Source organism: Chelonoidis abingdonii, chromosome 5 (assembly GCF_003597395.2).
Source record: "Chelonoidis abingdonii isolate Lonesome George chromosome 5, CheloAbing_2.0, whole genome shotgun sequence".
Lineage (NCBI taxonomy): Eukaryota > Metazoa > Chordata > Testudines > Testudinidae > Chelonoidis > Chelonoidis abingdonii.
The window spans coordinates 56,896,949-56,916,142 of NC_133773.1; the positions used below are offsets into that span (position 1 = coordinate 56,896,949).

Here is a 19,194-nt window from a genome sequence, read left to right on the forward strand (position 1 = left end):
GGAAAAATTAGCATGGGGAAATAGTTTTTCGTTTGTGTAATGACCCATCCACTCCCAGTCTTTATTCAAGCCTAATTTAATGGTGTCCAGTTTGCAAATTAATTCCAATTCTGCAGTTTCTTGTTGGGGTCTGTTTTTGAATTTTTTTCATTGGAGAATTGCGACTTTTAGGTCTGTAATTGAGTGACCAGGGAGGTTGAAGTGTTCTCCAACTGGTGTTTTTTTTAGTGTTATTCTTGACATCTGATTTGTATCCATTTAGTCTTTTGCATAGAGACTGTCCGGTTTGGCCAATGTGCATGGTAGAGGGACATTGCTGGCACATGATGGCATATATCACATTAGTAGATGTGGAGGTGAATGAGCCCCTGATGGTGTGGCTGATGTGATTAGGTCCCATGATGGTGTCACTTGAATAGATATGTGGACAGGGTTGGCAACGGGCTTTGTTGCAAGGATAGGTTCCTGTGTTTGTGTTTTTTGTTGTGTGGTATGTGGTTGCTGGTGAATATTTGCTTCAGGTTGTGGGGCTGTTTATAAGCGAGGACTGGCCTGTCTCCCAAGATCTGTGAGTGAGAGATCATCCTTCAGGATAGGTTGTAGATCTTTGATGTGCTGGAGAGGCTTTAGTTGGGGGCTGAAATACTCAGTTCACGCTTCCAGCACTAAGCTTATTTTTGCCCTTTTTCCACCAGTTAAAGGCTGAAGGTTAGTCCCTTCCCCACCTTCAGTGTATGGGGCACAAACTTAAAATATTGCATATAATATTCTTCATGTATGATTCACACAAGACCCTGTCCCTTCACTGCTTGCTTATGAATTAGATATGCATCACACACCAGTTATTCTTCCATGTTTCAGTAGATGAGATTTTTTTCCTTTTCTCTTCTGCATATAGTTGTCATAGGCAGTAAGCAATCTGTAAACTCCTGAAAGATGATGTTTGAGTACTCCCTATACTTAGCATAGGTTAGATGAGAAAGTGTAGCAAATCTTCAAAAAAAAATTTCATATATACAATAGGAAAGACTTTATTTCTTAAATGTGAACTAGTGGAATTCTTCCATCAGTGAGGCAACTGTTTAGATTGTTGGAAGTTTGAGTATTTCAAGACCTCCTGATATTAGTACATTACAACTTCTCTGTTCATAAAGTCAAATTTATGTCAGAGTTTTATCTTGGATATAAATATTGCATGCTGGATACTACACCACACTTGCTTTGAATTGGTATCTTCTCTGCATGGGCCCAATCCTTAATACGCAGCAATGTTAAACTGAAACTGAACATGCTTTGTACTTCAGTTGCCAGAAGAGAGGCTACCTCACAACGTAGGCCCAATATTATACTTCCCTTAAATCATTTAAGGTGATGAATCTTTCATGAATAACCAAGGTTAAACCCTTTCTCAAGCACTGATCACCACTTGGAACAGTTGTATTCATGCCACTGAACCCCAGCAAGTAGTCGTGACCAGAGGCTTCAAGAGGTGGTATACAGCAGCAAGGATACCTAAGCCTTGTCATTAGACTATTCAGTCTCTCTCCAAACCATAACATCTTGTGAAATGCTGCTGACTTCATAACCCAACCTTACTCTATTTTAGATTGAAGTGAATAAAGGAGGTCCGTAAAGGTGGAATAAAGTGCTTTTTATAAAGAGAAGATCAATGGCTATTTTAATTATCACCTTATCAGAATAATTTGGACAACAAATTACAAACACTCTTTAAAATAAAATGTTTAAAATCCATTACCTGTCAGGACCTAAATTTAGCATTCTGTTTCCTCTGCTATAGTTGATGACCTTGTAAACACCTAATACAATATGTTTGCACCTCTTGCCCTGCTTTAGCTATTTGTGAGGCTAACTACTACTGTAGGGGAAAAAAGAACTCTACACTTAGGCTTTCAGTCTTTTTTTATTTCATCTCTTAACATACATTTATTTGTAACTTGAAGGATATTTAATCATTAATCCAAGATCTTAGAAATTTTTTAATTTTTTTTTTTAATTATTCAGTTAACTTCCAGTTGTTTTCCTTTATTTGGTTTCTTGAAATCTTTAAGCCCTTATAGGGGCACCAATTGCCTGGGGAATACAATATGTCAGTGTAGTTGCTATAACTCATATAGAACTTAAACTCTCAAAATCAAATAATCAGTTTGGCCTCTGTGTGTATCTGTCTATAATACACACACCCACACACACACCTCATAGCTGGTGGCATAAATCTGAGAATGAATCACCATATAGAACTGAAATTTACTCTGTCAGCAATAAATATGCCTTCCTTCTGCCTTAATACTGATGTAATAATATGACATAATTTTCTTGTAACTAGAGTTGCATTATTAAAGGAGTATGCATTGACTTATGAGGAAAGGCTGGGGGAACTGGGCCTATTTAGTCGGCAGAAGGGAAGAGTGAGGCAGACTTCAGCTATCTGAAGGTGGATTCAGAGGAGGTGTAGCTCGGCTGTTCTCAGTGGCAGATGACAGAACAAGAAGCAATGGTCTAAAGTTTCAGAGGGTGAGGTCTAGGTTGGATATTAGGAAACACTATTTCACTAGGAGGGTGGAGAAGCACTGGAATGAGTTACATAGGAAAGTGGTGGAATCTCCATTCTTAAGAGGTTTTTAAGGCCCAGCTTGACAAAGCTTTGGCTGAGATGATTTCGTTGGGGTTGGTCCTGCTTTGAACAGTGGGTTGGACTAGATGACTCCCTGAGGTCTCTTCCAACACTAATCTTCTATGATTTGCAGTTCTCATGTTGGCTTCATTTTATAGTTGGAAAATAGTAATTGAACATTTGTGCTAAAGTCATTTTGCAATTATTATCATATTAAAACTGCCGACATTTAATTGTCTTTCTGAATTTGTTCTATGGACTGTAAGAACAATACACATTTTATTTGGGTACATGAACTTCTGTTAGTAATTTCAACTAGGTACAGCTTTGCCACGTTTTTGGTGGTGATTATGATCCAGTTCTGTTTGTTTGTTTTTTTTTTTTTAGACCCTGAAGTGTTCACTTCCATCTTGGAATCTCTAATTGGTGTATATATAAGCCTAAATTGCACAATATGGCCGACAAGTTAACAAGAATTGCTATTGTCAACCATGACAAATGTAAGCCAAAGAAATGCCGTCAGGAGTGCAAAAAGAGCTGTCCGGTGGTTCGAATGGGTAAGAAATGCAGTGAAACATATTTTAAACAAAGCAAGAAACATTAAATAATGTGCCTACTTGTTTGCTGTCTGCCTTAGTAGAATTTACTAGTAGAAACGCTGTGAGAGCTTTCTGGATCATACTATGAATACATTTGTGTAATATACAAGGAGCTTGGCTGAAGTCAAATATGATTAAAAACTGTCTGCAAGTTGTGCACAGCAATAATGCTAAGAAATATTAACTACTCAGTTTTAGGGTTTCTTTTGAATCCTTTTATTGCTGGAGAAATTTAAGGCAACTACAGGCAACTGTGTGGCATTTACTGATCATGCAGATAACAAACCTGATTCATCAGCATTGTGTCTTGTGTTAACATGCATTCTTTCACCAGGAAAACTATGCATAGAAGTCACACCACAGAGCAAAATAGCATGGATTTCTGAAACACTCTGTATTGGTTGTGGTATTTGCATTAAGGTAAAAGATATTTTTATATATATTATAAAGTTTTTTATTATTTTTATACATATTATAATACAATAATTTCAATTTCTTAAAGTACACTGTTTCTTATGAGAAGTATATATCTTCAGAATTGGAGAGAAAATATGTAATAACTTCAAATAGTTTATCTCCTATGCACCTTTTTATATTTAGGCTTGACAGAATTTTATTTTTTTATTAGTTTTGACAGCTATTGATTTATTTTTAAGTATTTTCATTTGAATTTTCACAATTGTGGAAAATTATGGGTCAGACAATAAGGAGTGGGGTCAGACAATTATTTAATGACAGTAGATATTTGAGATTCAAAAAGTTGTTTTATAACGTTTAAAACAGAAATTGTCACTATGTCAGAACGTACCTAGTAATCTTATATCAAATTAAGTTCTCAAGCAGCATTTTTCTTTGTCTAGTTGTATATTTTGATTATTATCAAGGAAAAAATTTTTCCACTGGCTTGTATGTGTGCAGTGAAATTGATGTTTAGACATTTACCAGTAATAGCCTAATCTTTCCAATTCTATTTATATTATAAAGTCACTATTTAAATTGCCATATTTAGCTTTGAAAAAGTGAGCATAGGAGTCACCTTGAAAATGTTGTCTATTTCTCTGTTAAGCGCAGAAAATGATGTAACTTGACCCCATCAATGTTATCTATAGGAGAGCTTAGTTTAGCAATGACCAGAACACTGATCGCTTCTCTCGGTAGTTTCTGTGGTTAAAAAATCTTAGTAAATCTGTTAGCATTTCGAGGGATTTTTTTTAAAACATATTAGCAAATCAATACATTTAAGAATAACGATAACTCCTCACTTAAAGTTGTCCTGGTTAACATTGTTTCGGTGTTACGTTGCTGATCAATTAGGGAACATGTTCATTTAAAGTTGTGCAGTGCTCCCTTCTCACGTCATTTGGCAGCTGCCTGCTTTGTCCACTGCTTGCAGGAAGAGCAGACCATTGCAGCTAGCTGGTGGGGGCTTGGAACCAGGGTGGATCGGCAGCCCTGCTATCAACTCCCCTAAGTTCCCTGTGCAGCAGCTGCCCAGCAGGCTAGCAATTGCATCTGTCCCTCCCCTCACTGCCATGTGCTGCTCCTGCTCTCTGCCTTGGAGCTGCTCCCCAAGACTCCTGCTTGCTGTGTGGGGTGGAGGGGAGGAAGAGGGGGCTAATGTCAGGATGTCCCCCTCCCACCTGCTCCTTCACCCTGCTTACCCCATCTTCCATAGAGCAGAGGGGACACACAACAGGGCCCAGGACAGAGGGAGCTCGCTAATTAACAAGGCAGTGCGTGCACACACACTCACTCACTCACTCTGTCTCTGTGATGCTCTCTCCATTCCTGCTGCCTTGTAGACTATGAGCTCAGCCAATTGCTAGTTCATCATTTAGCAGTGAGGCATTCCCTGGGAAATATTCCACTCTCTGACTCTTCCACCTCAACCAAGCTTCACAGTCATCACTGTGTACTAGTATTAAATTGTTTAAAACTTATACTGTGTGTGCGTGTATATAACTGTAAAATAAATATAAAATGTCTTTTTTGTCTAGTGGAAAAAAAAATTCCCTGGAACCTAACCCCCTCATTTACATTAATTCTTATGGGGAAATTGGATTCACTTAACACTTGGTTTTGCTTAGTCACATTTTTCAGGAAGATAACTACAATGTTAAGTGAGGAGTTACTTTATGTGTAAATATTTAGTACTGACCTATGTAAAGGTAAGAAGTGTGGCACTCACAATTGTAAAGGACGTGCTTGGTGTGAAGTACTAAACACAGAAGAATTTCCATACAGAGTAACTTGTTCTGCATTGAATTGTTACATCGTACATTAGTAAGTAGTAAATTTGTTTAAATTATAGAAATGTCCTTTTGGAGCCTTGTCAATTGTTAACTTACCTAGCAACCTGGAGAAAGAAACAACACACAGATATTGTGCCAATGCCTTCAAACTTCACAGGTATCTTTTATTTTTCCTCAGCCTAACTTTATTTTATCCTATCCAATTTTAAATTAATGTAAAATGTATATAATATTCTGGACTTCTAATTTCCAGTGTTATTGGAGATGTGACAGGATGAATCTATCTGGGTGTTTTTATATACATAGTCTTTTTGTTGTCAAATACTCATCTCCGATAACTTTTTTGGCTTAGTTTAACAATCTCCTTGAACTTCTGTTGTTATAAACTGAATCAAAAACCTGTAATTTAAAATTCTTGAGACAAATGGCTACTGATCTGTCATCTCGAAGGGCAGGACAAATGACACAAAAACATAACAAATAAAACAGGTCTAGCGCACATAAAGCAGTCTCTAGAATTGGAGCATTTTGTTTGTTTATGCAGGTCTATGGTATACCTCACTTTAGTGTGTCAGCTTCTTGCAGACATCAATTAATTGATCTTCACAGCACCTGAATTTTATAGATAGTGAAACATAGGTAGAATGTTGGGTTACTAGCTCCAAGTCACACAGGAAATGTGTAGCAGATCCTAGATCCGTGTTCCAAGTCTTGCGCCTTTACCTCAAGAACTTTCTCTCCCCAAATGTTTTCTTACTCTCTCTGTTAACAAGCATTATAAAGAAGTTGGAGTACAAGTGTGTCACTTCAAAGTGATTCTCTTTGAAAGAAAATGGAGATAGATAAACTTGGAATTAGTAGTGTCTGGTTATGGTCTAACAATAGTTTTAAATGTTTTTCTCTTAATTTTTGCTTTTTTATATATACAATGAACGACTGGATAGCATAGTGGTTAAGAGCGCCACCCTTTGATACGGGAGACCGCCCTTTGATACGAGAGACCAGGGTTCAAATCCCGGTTGGTACTCAACTTTCCAGTAGGGGTCCTTGGGCAAAAGATCCCCTAACGCTTCACCTGCCTACCTCAAATATGAGAGTGACACGAACTAGGAAAGTCATGCCGGCTCGGGCGTCGCCCGGATTAACAAGGTCCGCGCCAGATGTTGAGGAACCAGGACAATCTGACGATAAGTGGGCTACTGGAACAAACCATTCATGGACGAGACAAGAGAACCTGGAATTGATGGAATCTACACACAGTGACCTAATGAGGGATCTATGAAAACGTATGAGGGGGACTATGGATGGACAAAAGACCTACATCCACACTTACTGCGAACAGCTAGTTACCCATGCTTCAACACAGTTAAAGAGGAAGCTGGCTCTCACAGCTTGAGATGACACTCACCCCATTACATCCCAGACTCACAGAGACCTGCAAGCAACAAGTGGATGTATGGCGCCCACACCTGAAGCTGAAACTTCACTGCCCCCCTCCTTGTAGAGACAGCGCTGATTGAGCATGATCATGGAGAAACTAGCTACACGTCCATCCTCTAGAGCAAGGCTCAGTGGAGAAGTACATCAGATAGTATTATTAGAAGATGCGATATGCCCTCGAATCCCTACTACCACCTAAACTCAAACCAATGAATGGTATTCGCTATGGCCTCTCTATCCTGGAGATGCTTGGCACATGACAAGAAGACAACCAGTATGTACCAGAAGACAGCGGTGGTGAGAGATTAGCAGTGCCAAGTGACAGCAACATCAGGAAGAAGGATAATGAGACGTGAAGAGTCCAGGGCCTGAAAGAGGAACTAGAGAGGATGTGGAAGTGAAGGCCATGCTCCCATGGTGGTTAGGAGCACTCGGGGCTGTAACTCCTAAGCTGGGTGAGTGGCTCCAACAGATCCCAGGAACAACATCAGAGCTCTCTGTCCAGTGCTAGGAACAGCTAACAACAGTGCTAGGAACAGCTAGGAACAGCTAAGATATTGCGCGGAACCCTCAAACTCCCAGGCCTCTGGTAGAGGACCCGAGGTTGAGGAAGACACATACCACCCATAGGGGTGAGAGGGGAATTTTTTTTGTTATATAATTTCAAGCAATATTGAGGTAGAGACACTGAAATGGGTTGAATGACTCAGCGAGTTTAAAAAGAAAAATAAGTGCCCTGGTATTTTGCATTTAATTGTGGTGGGAATTTTGGATTACACTGAATATATGACTTCATATACAGGTTGCCTATTCCTCGTCCAGGTGAAGTACTGGGATTGGTTGGTACCAACGGTATTGGAAAATCAACTGCCTTGAAAATTCTAGCCGGAAAGCAGAAACCAAACCTTGGAAAATATGATGTATGTATAAAATAGAGCTTGGGAAATAGATGATTATGGTTTGATGATGATGTGCTCAATCTGTCCTTGTAACTTTTTCATGCAACTGTCACATTGATATCAGTGCTTCACGTGGCTCGAACTTTGGGGAAGTGTTGTTGAGCTAGACACCTCCACCTCCACTCCAGTGTACCATGAGGGCCCAGTCCCAGACTTCCCAAGATAACCAGGAGTTGCTGTTCCCTTTTAACAAGTTTTTTGCCCACGTTAATTTTTGCTCTGTTTCATGTTCTTACTTTTGTCTGCTGGGAAGTAGGAGATTCAAAAAAATGTATCTTTTTCTGTAAAGTGAAACTTTATCAGGCTAACCTTTTGTCATTTAGCCCAGGCAACCATAAGACTAATGTATACATTTCAGTTTGTGAAAGAATTGAGTAATAGTGACCCATATCCATCATTCTGTATGAAGTGGTTTGACTTCTGACACTGGCTTATTAAAACAAATTCATAGTACACTACTTACGCTCCTTTAACTTTTGTTTCTTGAAGATACTGCATGTTTCTGCTGCCAAGACCTATTTAGGGTGCTTTCTCTTGCAAGAGTAAGTGACATCACACACCTGAAAGAGTACAAGGACCTGCACTCCTTATACAGCTTAAGGTGTTTCATGTCATTAACTATTTAAGTGGAAGCATAGAAAGTAAGTGAAGTAGTGACTGACATTTTTGGGGCTGTTCTGTTTTTATTGCATGTATCTTTGATGTCTACTCACATATTGTGTTTTGGAATCTTTTAAAATTAAAACATTTCAGTTTATATTTGGATCTACAAATAGCTTAAATGAATTTGCATATTTAAAATGTTCAAAGTCCTAATTCCTAATTTCTCTGTAGGATCCACCTGATTGGCAAGAAATCTTGACTTACTTTCGAGGATCTGAGCTGCAAAACTACTTCACCAAGATCCTGGAAGATGACCTCAAGGCTATCATCAAACCACAGTATGTGGACCAGATCCCTAAAGCTGCAAAGGTAAGAAATTTTACCAGTTAGAGAGAACATGAGAAATTTATCTCCATTAACACATGAAAAGCATAACATTTTTACATAGTGTTTTTTGTCTTCAAAGGCTCATATTGGGTTATTTGCAATATCTGAATGCTTAAGTATTAGAAAAGGTTTGATTCTTACTTTTATCATGGCAGGGGACAGTGGGGTCTATTTTGGACAGAAAGGATGAAACTGACACACAGACTATTGTATGTAAGCAACTTGGTAAGCAATGTTCCCTCCTATTTATTTATTTGTTTATCTTTTTAACCGACCAGGCTACAAACTCCGTTGAGTGCAGCATTTTTGTCCTTGTTTTATACCATGGAAATGTGGGCAAGATTTCATGTTTAAGTGAGGAGTGTTTACAGGAGGGGTTGTGTGTGCATATGAGGGCTGCCCTAGGGTGGCTCCTGCCCAGTATCACACATTAGTCCCCTCCCTGCCATTCATGGGGTCCCAAAGGGAAGCAATTAACTCTGCTGCAGTAGCAGCCTTAGGAGCCCAGTCAGGGTGACACCCCCCAGGCTGGGGGTTTAAAGACCCCATCCTGCCAGATGTTCCCAGGAAGGGGCCTAGGTCCATACTTCCCTCCACCGCCACTCTTGGCAGCAGCAACCACCTTGTCCATAGAAACCACCCCCTGTGGGGTAGGGGTGCTTTGGCCCTATCAGGCTGAAGCTCTGGAGCCTCCGCTGACCTAGGCTGGTGCCCCTGAACCCAGCTGGGCACCTCACCTGATCTCGTGCGCAAGATGTATCCCAGCCAACCAGGCCTGAGCATGTTCCTAAGATGGTGAGATGCTTCCACTTCCCCTGCAGGTTGGAGGTGAGATCATATATACCTTGAGGGGCGGGGGCACACCATGTCCCTCTTGGGACTGCACAGAGGGAGATATGAGAGGCATGGTTTTTAACCTATGCTGTACGTACAAGATTGCTGCACTTCCACACAGTTTACAGGAAACATTGGTGGCAAGTGGTTTTGTTCTATAAATAAATTGGTAAGACCATGGTTCATAAAGTCACTTTAAAGAGTTTTGAGTAATTCACATTCATTAAAAATTAAAATGATCACTATCTAACATAATGGAAAACTTTTAAATTATGTCTAGGTCAAGGATTGAAATTTACATTGGTCTGAATTTGGCCAGGACTCGATTATATTCATTTTTGGACCAATGCTAAAAATAACTGCTAATGACACTCTTGATGTCTAGTATCTTGCAAATCTGGATTAGAAACTAATAAATCACATCATTGTGGAACTGAGGTTCTTATCTTTCCCTGGTATAAAACATTTATTTTTAAAGTTTGGAAAATTTTTGAATTAATTTTAACTTGCATATGTTACTGTCGCCCAATCAATTCTGACAAGATTTTAGCATCTTGTCTCTTGAGAACCACTGAAGCTAGAAAATGCTATCCCAAAGATAAACCTTCAGCTTTCAAATGAGACTTAATGCTTTATATAGTCCTAGCGGTTTTTGAAATATTGGTTGGTAATTGAAATAATACAATTTTTAAGATCTACTGTCTTGGATTTGCCTGCATTAGGAACTTCTTAAAACAAGTACGGTTGATTTTTTTTTGTTAGGGCCAATAAAGTTCTTCAAGCACAAGTCCAAGAACAGCAACCAAAACTGGAAATTTTTACATGCATAGGGATCAAAAGCAGCAGTACAAATTTGCCACTTAATGTTGCTGACAGTTTTATGTCTTGCTATGGCTTTTGCAACCATTATTGTGATCCCTGTATACTAAATACATTATCTATGAGCAGGCTTTACAATACCTGCTCTAGCATAAACTTTGTCTAATTTGTTTCAAAGTAGGATATTTATCATTTTATTTAATTTACATATGCTGGACATAACAAATAATCTTCGTCACCAGATTTAACTCATCTGAAAGAACGAAACATTGAAGACCTTTCAGGAGGAGAACTTCAGAGATTTGCTTGTGCTGTCGTTTGCATTCAGAGGGCCGATATGTATGCTCCATTTACTTCTATTGCACCTTCAATCCCAAATAGCTCTTTCAGGATTTGTTCTTAAATTTAGTGCTTAATATTAGAGTGCAGTAATTTTTATTTGTAGGGACTGGATGGCAGCACATAGAGGGGATCTTCTTTTGATGAAATGAGAAAAGTTCCTGCATTTAACAACCATATATTTTACCAGTTCCCCACAACTGGTGTCTGGGATTCTTTTATAGGAATTCTCATCGTTCTTTGCTCTTTCATCCACTCACACGTAGCAGAGACCTCTGGGGTTTAGGGTCTATACAGGCCACGGTTTAGTATTGCTACTTGATGATATTCCTTCCTTGCAACCAGGAAATTACTGTTATGTCCAATAGCAGCCAAACAACATACTGCTGCCTCTGCTAATCTATCACAACTAAGATTCCCTTCCCTTCACATAGTCCCTTCCGAGTGGTTCCTGACTCCTTGCTTTCCTGCTCTCAAGACCAGCTGGTCAGAAGATTGGTGGTTTTCTGATTTGGAAGAAGTCCTTACTCCACTCTCTTAAAATTGGTATTTTTGCACTTTGCAGTGCATGTCCCAAGGCTGCTTAAATTTAAACTGAATTAGAAGTCATGGGATTGCAAAAATAGTTGACTTTCTATCTAACACTGTATAGTTTAGTCAGAATTTTTGGCATAGGGAATAGCTAATTAATTTGGACTGTTTAACAGTCTTACATGGTAGTTGGCAGTAGAATCAGGGACGGTGTTGAAGCACACTAGAAAAATGATTTTTTATTACTATAGACATTTTAAAATATAACTTGGAGGGTAAATTTAGATGGTTTACAGCAGGGGCCTAAAACTCAGTTTACCTTAGGGCCAGTGCCAGTCCTCAGCTCCTCTCAGCAGGCCAATAATGTCACTGAAGATGGTGTTCAGATGGTGTTTATATTGTATTTTTTATTTAGAATTCCTTAGAAATAATAAAACTGTCATACAACTTCATACAATTCTTCACCTGCCAGAGAGTTTTTAGTGTTTGCCAGACACCTGGCAACACTTCAGTTCTGTCAGTTTGTTTGATGTTTGGCCTCAGTGACTGAGCAGTTGAAACCTTCAGGATTGTAGCAAGGTTTGTGTCGGATAGTTATGTTCGGTATTTTGACTTGTTTATATTCATTGTGGGGGGAAAAGTGATGTTGCCTCTATGGCTGACTCTGCCCGGTGACTAATGATGGTATCTCTGTCCCTCTCCCCCAGCCAATGGGAGATGCGGGGGGGGGGGGGGGGCGGTGCCTGCAGCAGACATTGCCAGCGGCATGTCTGCATGCCTCACTTGTCCGCGGGCCGCAGTGGGGAGGTTCTCGGGCTGCAGATGGCCCGCGGGCTGGGACTTTGAAACCCCTGGTTTACAGGTTAGATTTTAAGATGTTATAGAAATGGAAGATTAAAAATATATCTTCATTGATTATTTTCCCCCCTCTTTGGGATAGCTTCATGTTTGATGAACCTTCTAGCTACCTAGATGTTAAGCAGCGTCTGAAAGCTGCCATTACGATTCGATCTTTAATAAACCCAGACAGGTAAGTATAAATTTAACATTTTCTTAGATTTTAATGACATTAGATTGTAGTTCATTGACTGACTGCATGACTCTTCAATCTCCTTGCTAATGCAGATTTTCTTATTGTATATTTTCTAATATGTTTTGTCTAGTCTACTTTTGAAGACAATTCAACAGATTGTGTTGTCAGGATTACTTTTTCCTTAATCATCCTAAATTTTCCTTGTCTTAATTTCACCCCCAACACTATTTATAAATACACGTCTCTCTCCCTCCCCCCCTCCCCACCCCCCGGGATTTACATTCTTCAAATATTTGTGGTTTTATTTTCCCCCTGACCAAACTGTCTTTTCAGCTACTTTATGTAAAGAAGTTGTCAGCTCAGATGGAGAGTAAACTTCGAGTTGTTGCTCCCACTATCCATTTATTGAGCATTTAGCAAAAGATTTGTACTGTGAGAAGTTTGAATTTTACCCATATTAGCTTAAAACTAAGAATCTATATTGTAATTGTTAATTTAACAAAATATTGATGATGTCTTAGTATGTGAGACTAGTAGCAAAATCTCAAATGTACTTATTTCATTTTATATCAAACTATTATTTCATTGACAGAGACAAAAACAAACATACACAAATCTCATTCTTTTGTAGAATTTTTAACAAATAATTTTGGTTTTATTTTTCAGATACATCATTGTTGTAGAGCATGATCTGAGTGTGTTAGATTATCTCTCTGACTTTATCTGCTGCCTGTATGGTGTGCCAAGTGCTTATGGTGTTGTCACTATGCCTTTCAGTGTAAGAGAAGGTAACTCCTGACCCATGGGTCTGTCCAACCCCCATTCCTCTTGCCCTCCCAAAAAACCAAAGAGCAAGCACACACAATGTGATAGGCATTGTCATTTTAAGCAAATATATCTTTTAAAATGCAGAATTTTAAAGCCTCTTTTTCCTAAATAAAATGTGCTATGCATGTCAACATTAACTATTTAATTGCTGATCACTCCTATGGATGGAATAAATAAAGGGGTGGGAGTGAAGCCTATGGGGCGGGAAGAGGTTGGAACTAGGAGCTGCTGCAGGGCAGGTAAGAAAACTTGGGGTATGTTTACACTGCAGTTATACACCCATGGCTGGCCCACGTCAGTTGACTTTGGCTCACAGGGTTTGGGGCTATGCTTCGGGCACTACCCAATTCACGGTTCATTTTGGTCAATTTCACAGTCATAGGATTTTAAAAATTGTAAATTTCATGATTTCAGCTAGTTACATCTGAAATTTCTGTGTGTTGTAATTGTAGGGGCCCTGGCCCAAAAAGGAGTTGGGGGGGGGGGGGCAACAAGGTTATTGTGGGGGGGCTTGCAGTGCTGCTGCTGGCGGCAGCACTGCCTTCAGAGCTGGGCAGCTGGAGAGCTACAGCTGCTCGGGAACCCAGATCTGAAGGCATAGCCGCCACCACCAGCAGCAGCACAGATGTAACAGTGGCATGGTATGGTATTGCCACCCTTACTTCAGTGCTGCTGCTGGTGGGGCGCTGCCTTCAGAGCTGGGAGACCAGACAACAGCCACTGCTCTCCAAAGTCAGCACAATATCATGATACCTTTCCCCACCCCTAAAATAACCTTGTAACACCTCACCCCTGCAACTCCCTTTTGGGTCAGGACCCCCAATTTGATAAACGCTGGTCTCCCCCGTGAAATCTGTATGGTATAAGGTAAAAACACACACAAGACCAGAGTTCACATCCATGATGCATTTTTCATGGCTGTGAATTTGGTAGGACCCTAGCTATGGGGCTCTAAAATTGCAGTGTAGATGTCAGGCCCAAGCATCGACACCACAGTTTTACAGTCCATGAGCCTGAATCAGCTGATGTGGGCCAGCCACAGATGTTTTATTGCAGTGTAGACACACCCTCAAAGGCCCCTGTGAGGGGAGAAACATGGAGTGGAAATACTAGTGGTCCTAAGGTGAGCATATCTTCCTATTGAGGTATGCTGAACGTAATAAGGTAATTATTAACTGAAAGTTGAATTAGGACAAAGGTTATATTCTAACATTGCTTTTTGTGCACAGCTTTCATTGACATCAGTTGGAGAGTTCTAGTATGTACCAATACTATATATATAGCCCTAAACTTGTACTACAACCCACAAGCCATAATTAAAAATGCATTTTGGCTTTCTCTCCATAGAATGAGTTTGATACCATTGATTGTTGGTAAGCTAGAGATTTAAACAAGGTGGGCGGGAGCACAACACCCTCCCTGCCTCCAAAAAACAATAGACAGGACACAGGTTGAGATATGAGTTTGGCTGGGCTAGCTATACACTGGAAACTTTCAGTCTTGCATCTAGAGTCAAAGAAAAGTGATCTATATTATGACTAAACAGATGTAACTCCATTGACTACTACAATCAGAAAGCTGTGGAACAGTTGTCAGACTATACTGACTTAGCCACTGTTGACCTGGGTGAATTCAAGGCAATAAAGAATTGGAAACAACTAAAGATCTTTAGAGATTCAGGGCAGCAAAGATGAAAGTAACCTACTTCACTGAATAGTTACTCAGAATAGGGGAAGAGGGGCCATCTGGGGGAGCAAGGAGCAAATTTGCTTAGGAGCATAGCATCATTCCTGCAGTACTTGGGAGGAATATTACAATAAGGGAAGGCACAAACTCCTTTCTTGTCATTTCACTACTACTCTGGGGGTGTGGAGAGCAGTGAAACTTACAAGAATTATGTCAGTTTCAGTCAGCAGCTGCTGGGGTTGTGGAGAGCCTATTTTGTTTTAGAAACACCATGTAATGGAGTTTCCAGGCCAATTTTTTTTTTATTTTTTAATTTCCGGTTCATGTGAAATGTCAAACAAAAAGTTGGTTTTGTTCTGCCTCAGAACAAAAACAGTTTCCGAAATGTTGAAATTCCCTGCGAACTGGGTTTTCTGAGTGGTTTTTGGTTTTTGTTTTGTTTTTCCCCCTAGCTCTTGAGTCTTACTGCAGTGTAAATAAAATGCATTGTTTTATGTATTTGAGATTTTACAGTTATTCTAATAGAGGTTGTAAGAAGTTTCATTTAACTTTGCTACATAATTTCCAATGTCTTGCTTATAAATTATTCAACAAGGACTTTTAAGTCTAACATGCCACATAGGACACAGGATTTTAGTCATTATCAATCCCTGGTCCATCTGATACTTAGAATCAAGGACTAAATGTCCATGGAGTTTTAGGGGTTTTTTTACACATGATTTTACTAATGTAGCTCACTTTTTTTCTCTTAGGCATAAACATTTTCTTGGATGGTTACGTTCCAACAGAAAATTTAAGATTTCGAGATGCATCTCTGGTTTTTAAAGTGGCTGAGACAGCTAATGAAGAAGAAGTTAAGAAGATGTGTATGTATAAATATCCGGGAATGAAAAAAAAGATGGGAGAATTCGAACTAGCAATAGTAGCTGGAGAATTTACTGACTCTGAAATCATGGTGATGCTAGGGGAAAATGGTGAGTATTCTCCTATGTAGAAATTAGTGAATCTAATGTGGTATGCTAAACACTATTAAAAATAAGTCTGTGTGGTATTGAGGTCAGGATCCAGGAAAATAAAAGAACAGTATCTTATTAAAAACAGTGCCTTTGAACAGTTCTGACATTGTGCACACAATCTAAGAACAGATCTTCCTTACTAAATCTAATGTTTCTAGTTGTAAACGTACCCTATTTAAACACATTAATGGGAGTACTGCTGTCAGTCTGTAATAGTACCGCACTCTTATGTAGCGCTTTTCATAAGTAGATCACAAAGTGCTTTACAAAAGAGATAAGGCTCGTTATACCCATTTTATAGATAAGGAAACTGAGGCACCAAGCAGTAACTTGAGTAGCCCAGCAGGGAATAGAACCGAGGTCTCCCGAGTCCCAGTCCAGTGCTATCCACTAGGTCACTGCCTGCATTAGAGGCAGTGAGTGTACACCCTGCTTCTCAACTCCAGCACAACCTAATACACTGTCTCTAATACAGACCTGTTAGCCATTCCTACAGGGAAAGTTGAACTTTTATTACCACTGCATAAAACTGTGTACAGGAAAAATAGCAGTTTTTGGGCAAAGGGTTACCACCCTAAGTTCCTTCTAGAATGTTCTTTCCATGTGGTGTACTATATGTAATACAGAGATTGTCCTATGGACCAATTCTCCTGTTTATGATCCTGTGCTGTTCCTACATGTGTAGGAACTACATCAGTGACTTGGATGGGAAAGTTTTTTTTTAAGAAGTTTTTGTGATGCAGTTTAACAACTGGAAATAAGAATGAGCCCCAGCATCATGTATCTAACCAGCTCTTTAAGATCTGCAGCAGGTATTCACTGAACAGAGTACAGACTGCTTTGAGAATTCCCATTTTTATAAACGTATGTATATATAAAATTGCACTTATTTGAACACGATGCTATTGACGGTATTATGAAAGCTCCAGAGATTAGTTAATAGACTGCTGCAATGACAGTCTAAAGTAACGTCCTATGTATAACATGAAACTTTTGTTTGTTAGGAACTGGCAAAACTACATTTATCAGAATGCTCGCAGGAAGACTTGCACCTGATGAAGGAGGTATTGTTTAATGTATCAATTTGAAGCATATTTTGACAGTTTTATTTTGGTGGCCATTGTTTTGACTACATAATTATATTTATAGGTGAGGTACCAGTTCTAAATGTCAGTTACAAGCCACAGAAAATCAGTCCTAAGTCCACGGTAAGGTTCTTTGTGTCACTTATGCTTATATTGTGTATATATACATTTCCAACATAAATCCTGTCTGCTTTGAATTTAAAAAACACTATATTTAAATATTTTAATCTTGGTCTTTTTACCTTTCCATTGTGCTGTGAAGCAAACTAAGTAGTCACTTTGTCTTGAATAGGGAAGTGTCCGTCAGCTGCTCCATGAGAAGATCCGAGATGCCTATACACATCCACAGTTTGTAACTGATGTAATGAAGCCTCTTCAGATAGAAAACATCATTGATCAAGAGGTATTAACCCACTGAGACATTTAACATCTTATTTTTTATGATTCTTTAATGCCCACAATTAAATATTGTTAAATGTTATTACTCCTCAGGTGCAGACATTGTCTGGTGGTGAGTTGCAGCGTGTTGCGCTAGCTCTCTGTCTTGGTAAGCCTGCTGATGTCTACCTAATAGATGAACCTTCAGCGTATTTGGACTCTGAACAGCGTCTAATGGCTGCTAGAGTCGTCAAACGGTAATGTGTGCGCATAGAAGGACAGGGAAAGCTTTCATTAACTTTTGTTGTTAAAGGTTTATTTCCAAATATCTCACAAATATTTTTGTTCTATTTCAGTTTCATTCTCCATGCTAAAAAAACAGCCTTTGTGGTAGAGCATGACTTTATCATGGCGACCTATCTAGCAGATCGTGTCATTGTCTTCGATGGTATTCCATCCAAGAACACACTTGCAAACAGGTAACAGGCTAATGTTAACTTCGACCTTTTCTGAGATAACCAAGGACAATGTTGTCAACATTTTTACCATTAATTCGTATAGTACTCCCCAAGCAACTAGGTTCACTGCACAGCAATCAAAATGGATTGCTATCTAGAAAACAGCAATATACAAAAATCTGAACACATAAATAGCATCAGTGTAAATAAAAAAAAAAAAAAAAAAAGTACTGTAGAGAAGCTAACAACCTCTGGAAGAATTATTTTCAGATTTTTTTTTTACAGGTAGGAAGGAATGAGCTGAGGGATCTTTTTCTAGGCAGGTGAGCAATAAGGTGTGTGAAATACAAGCCAAATGAAAATACTGCATACCTAGGCAAGCTTCTGAAGTGTAACACTGTAATTGGAAAGCTCTTAAAATGTGGCACGCTGATAAAGTTGTTACTTAGTTCCTATAAATAACTTCTGGTGCATTTTGATAGCAACAGTATGCTTTGAATTAGGCCTGTCGATTTTAATGACAGTTAACTCACTCTAACTCAAAAAAATTAATCACATTTTTAATAGCACTCTTAAACAATAGAATACCAATTGACGTTTATTAAATATTTTGGATGTTTTTCTAATTTTAAAAGATATTATTTAATTACAATACAATAGAAAGTGTGCTGTACTCACTTTGTTTGTGATTACAAATATTTGTACTGTAAAAATGATAAATAGTATTTTTCAATTCACCTCATGCAAGTACTGTAGTGCAATCTCTTTATCATGAAAATGTAACTTACAAAGATAGATTGTTTTGTGACATAACTGCCCTCAAAAACAAAACAATGTATAACTTTAGGGGGCAGAGAGAGCTCAGTGGTTTGAGCATTGGTCTGCTAAACCCAGGGTTGTGAGTTCAGTCCTTGAGGGGGCCATTTAGGGATCTGGAGCAAAAATCTGTCTGGGAATTGGTCCTTCTTTAAGCAGAGCTTTGGACTAGATGACCTCCTGAGGTTCCTTCCAAACCTGATATTCTATGATTAGTGCCTATGAGTCCACTCAGTCCTACTTCTTGTTCAGCCAATCACTATAATAAACAAGTTTGCTTACGTTTTGCGGGAGATAATGTTTACTGCTTCTTATTTACAATGTTACCTGAAAGTGAGAACAGGCGTTCGCATGGCACTTTTGTAGCCAGCACTGCAAGGTATTTACGAGCCAGATATGCTAAGCATTCCTATGCCCGTTCATGCTTTGGCCACCATTCCAGAGGACATGCTTCCATGCTGATGACACTTGTTTTTTACAAAAAAAAAAAAAAAAAAAA

The 19,194-nt window shown here is 39.0% G+C and overlaps 1 protein-coding gene across 4 annotated transcripts in view; it reads left to right on the top strand.

Annotated features, from left to right (window-relative positions):
- Window positions 1–19,194, top strand: part of ABCE1 (ATP binding cassette subfamily E member 1) — a 41,814-nt gene that overhangs the window by 10,103 nt on the left and 12,517 nt on the right. For 3 of the 4 annotated variants that reach the window (XM_032764912.2, XM_032764915.2, XM_032764913.2), the window contains 15 exons: window positions 3,020–3,189; window positions 3,566–3,651; window positions 5,543–5,640; window positions 7,726–7,843; window positions 8,717–8,854; window positions 9,028–9,097; window positions 10,768–10,864; window positions 12,336–12,425; window positions 13,095–13,216; window positions 15,695–15,916; window positions 16,963–17,022; window positions 17,108–17,166; window positions 17,336–17,446; window positions 17,536–17,678; window positions 17,778–17,900. In XM_032764912.2, the coding sequence (XP_032620803.1) occupies window positions 3,087–3,189; window positions 3,566–3,651; window positions 5,543–5,640; window positions 7,726–7,843; window positions 8,717–8,854; window positions 9,028–9,097; window positions 10,768–10,864; window positions 12,336–12,425; window positions 13,095–13,216; window positions 15,695–15,916; window positions 16,963–17,022; window positions 17,108–17,166; window positions 17,336–17,446; window positions 17,536–17,678; window positions 17,778–17,900 (1,640 nt within the window). In that variant the 5' untranslated portion in view covers window positions 3,020–3,086. Of the gene's footprint in view, window positions 1–3,019; window positions 3,190–3,565; window positions 3,652–5,542; window positions 5,641–7,725; window positions 7,844–8,716; window positions 8,855–9,027; window positions 9,098–10,767; window positions 10,865–12,335; window positions 12,426–13,094; window positions 13,217–15,694; window positions 15,917–16,962; window positions 17,023–17,107; window positions 17,167–17,335; window positions 17,447–17,535; window positions 17,679–17,777; window positions 17,901–18,164; window positions 18,203–19,194 lie in introns of all 4 variants that reach the window. The other variant, XR_012655956.1, reaches the window with a different exon arrangement.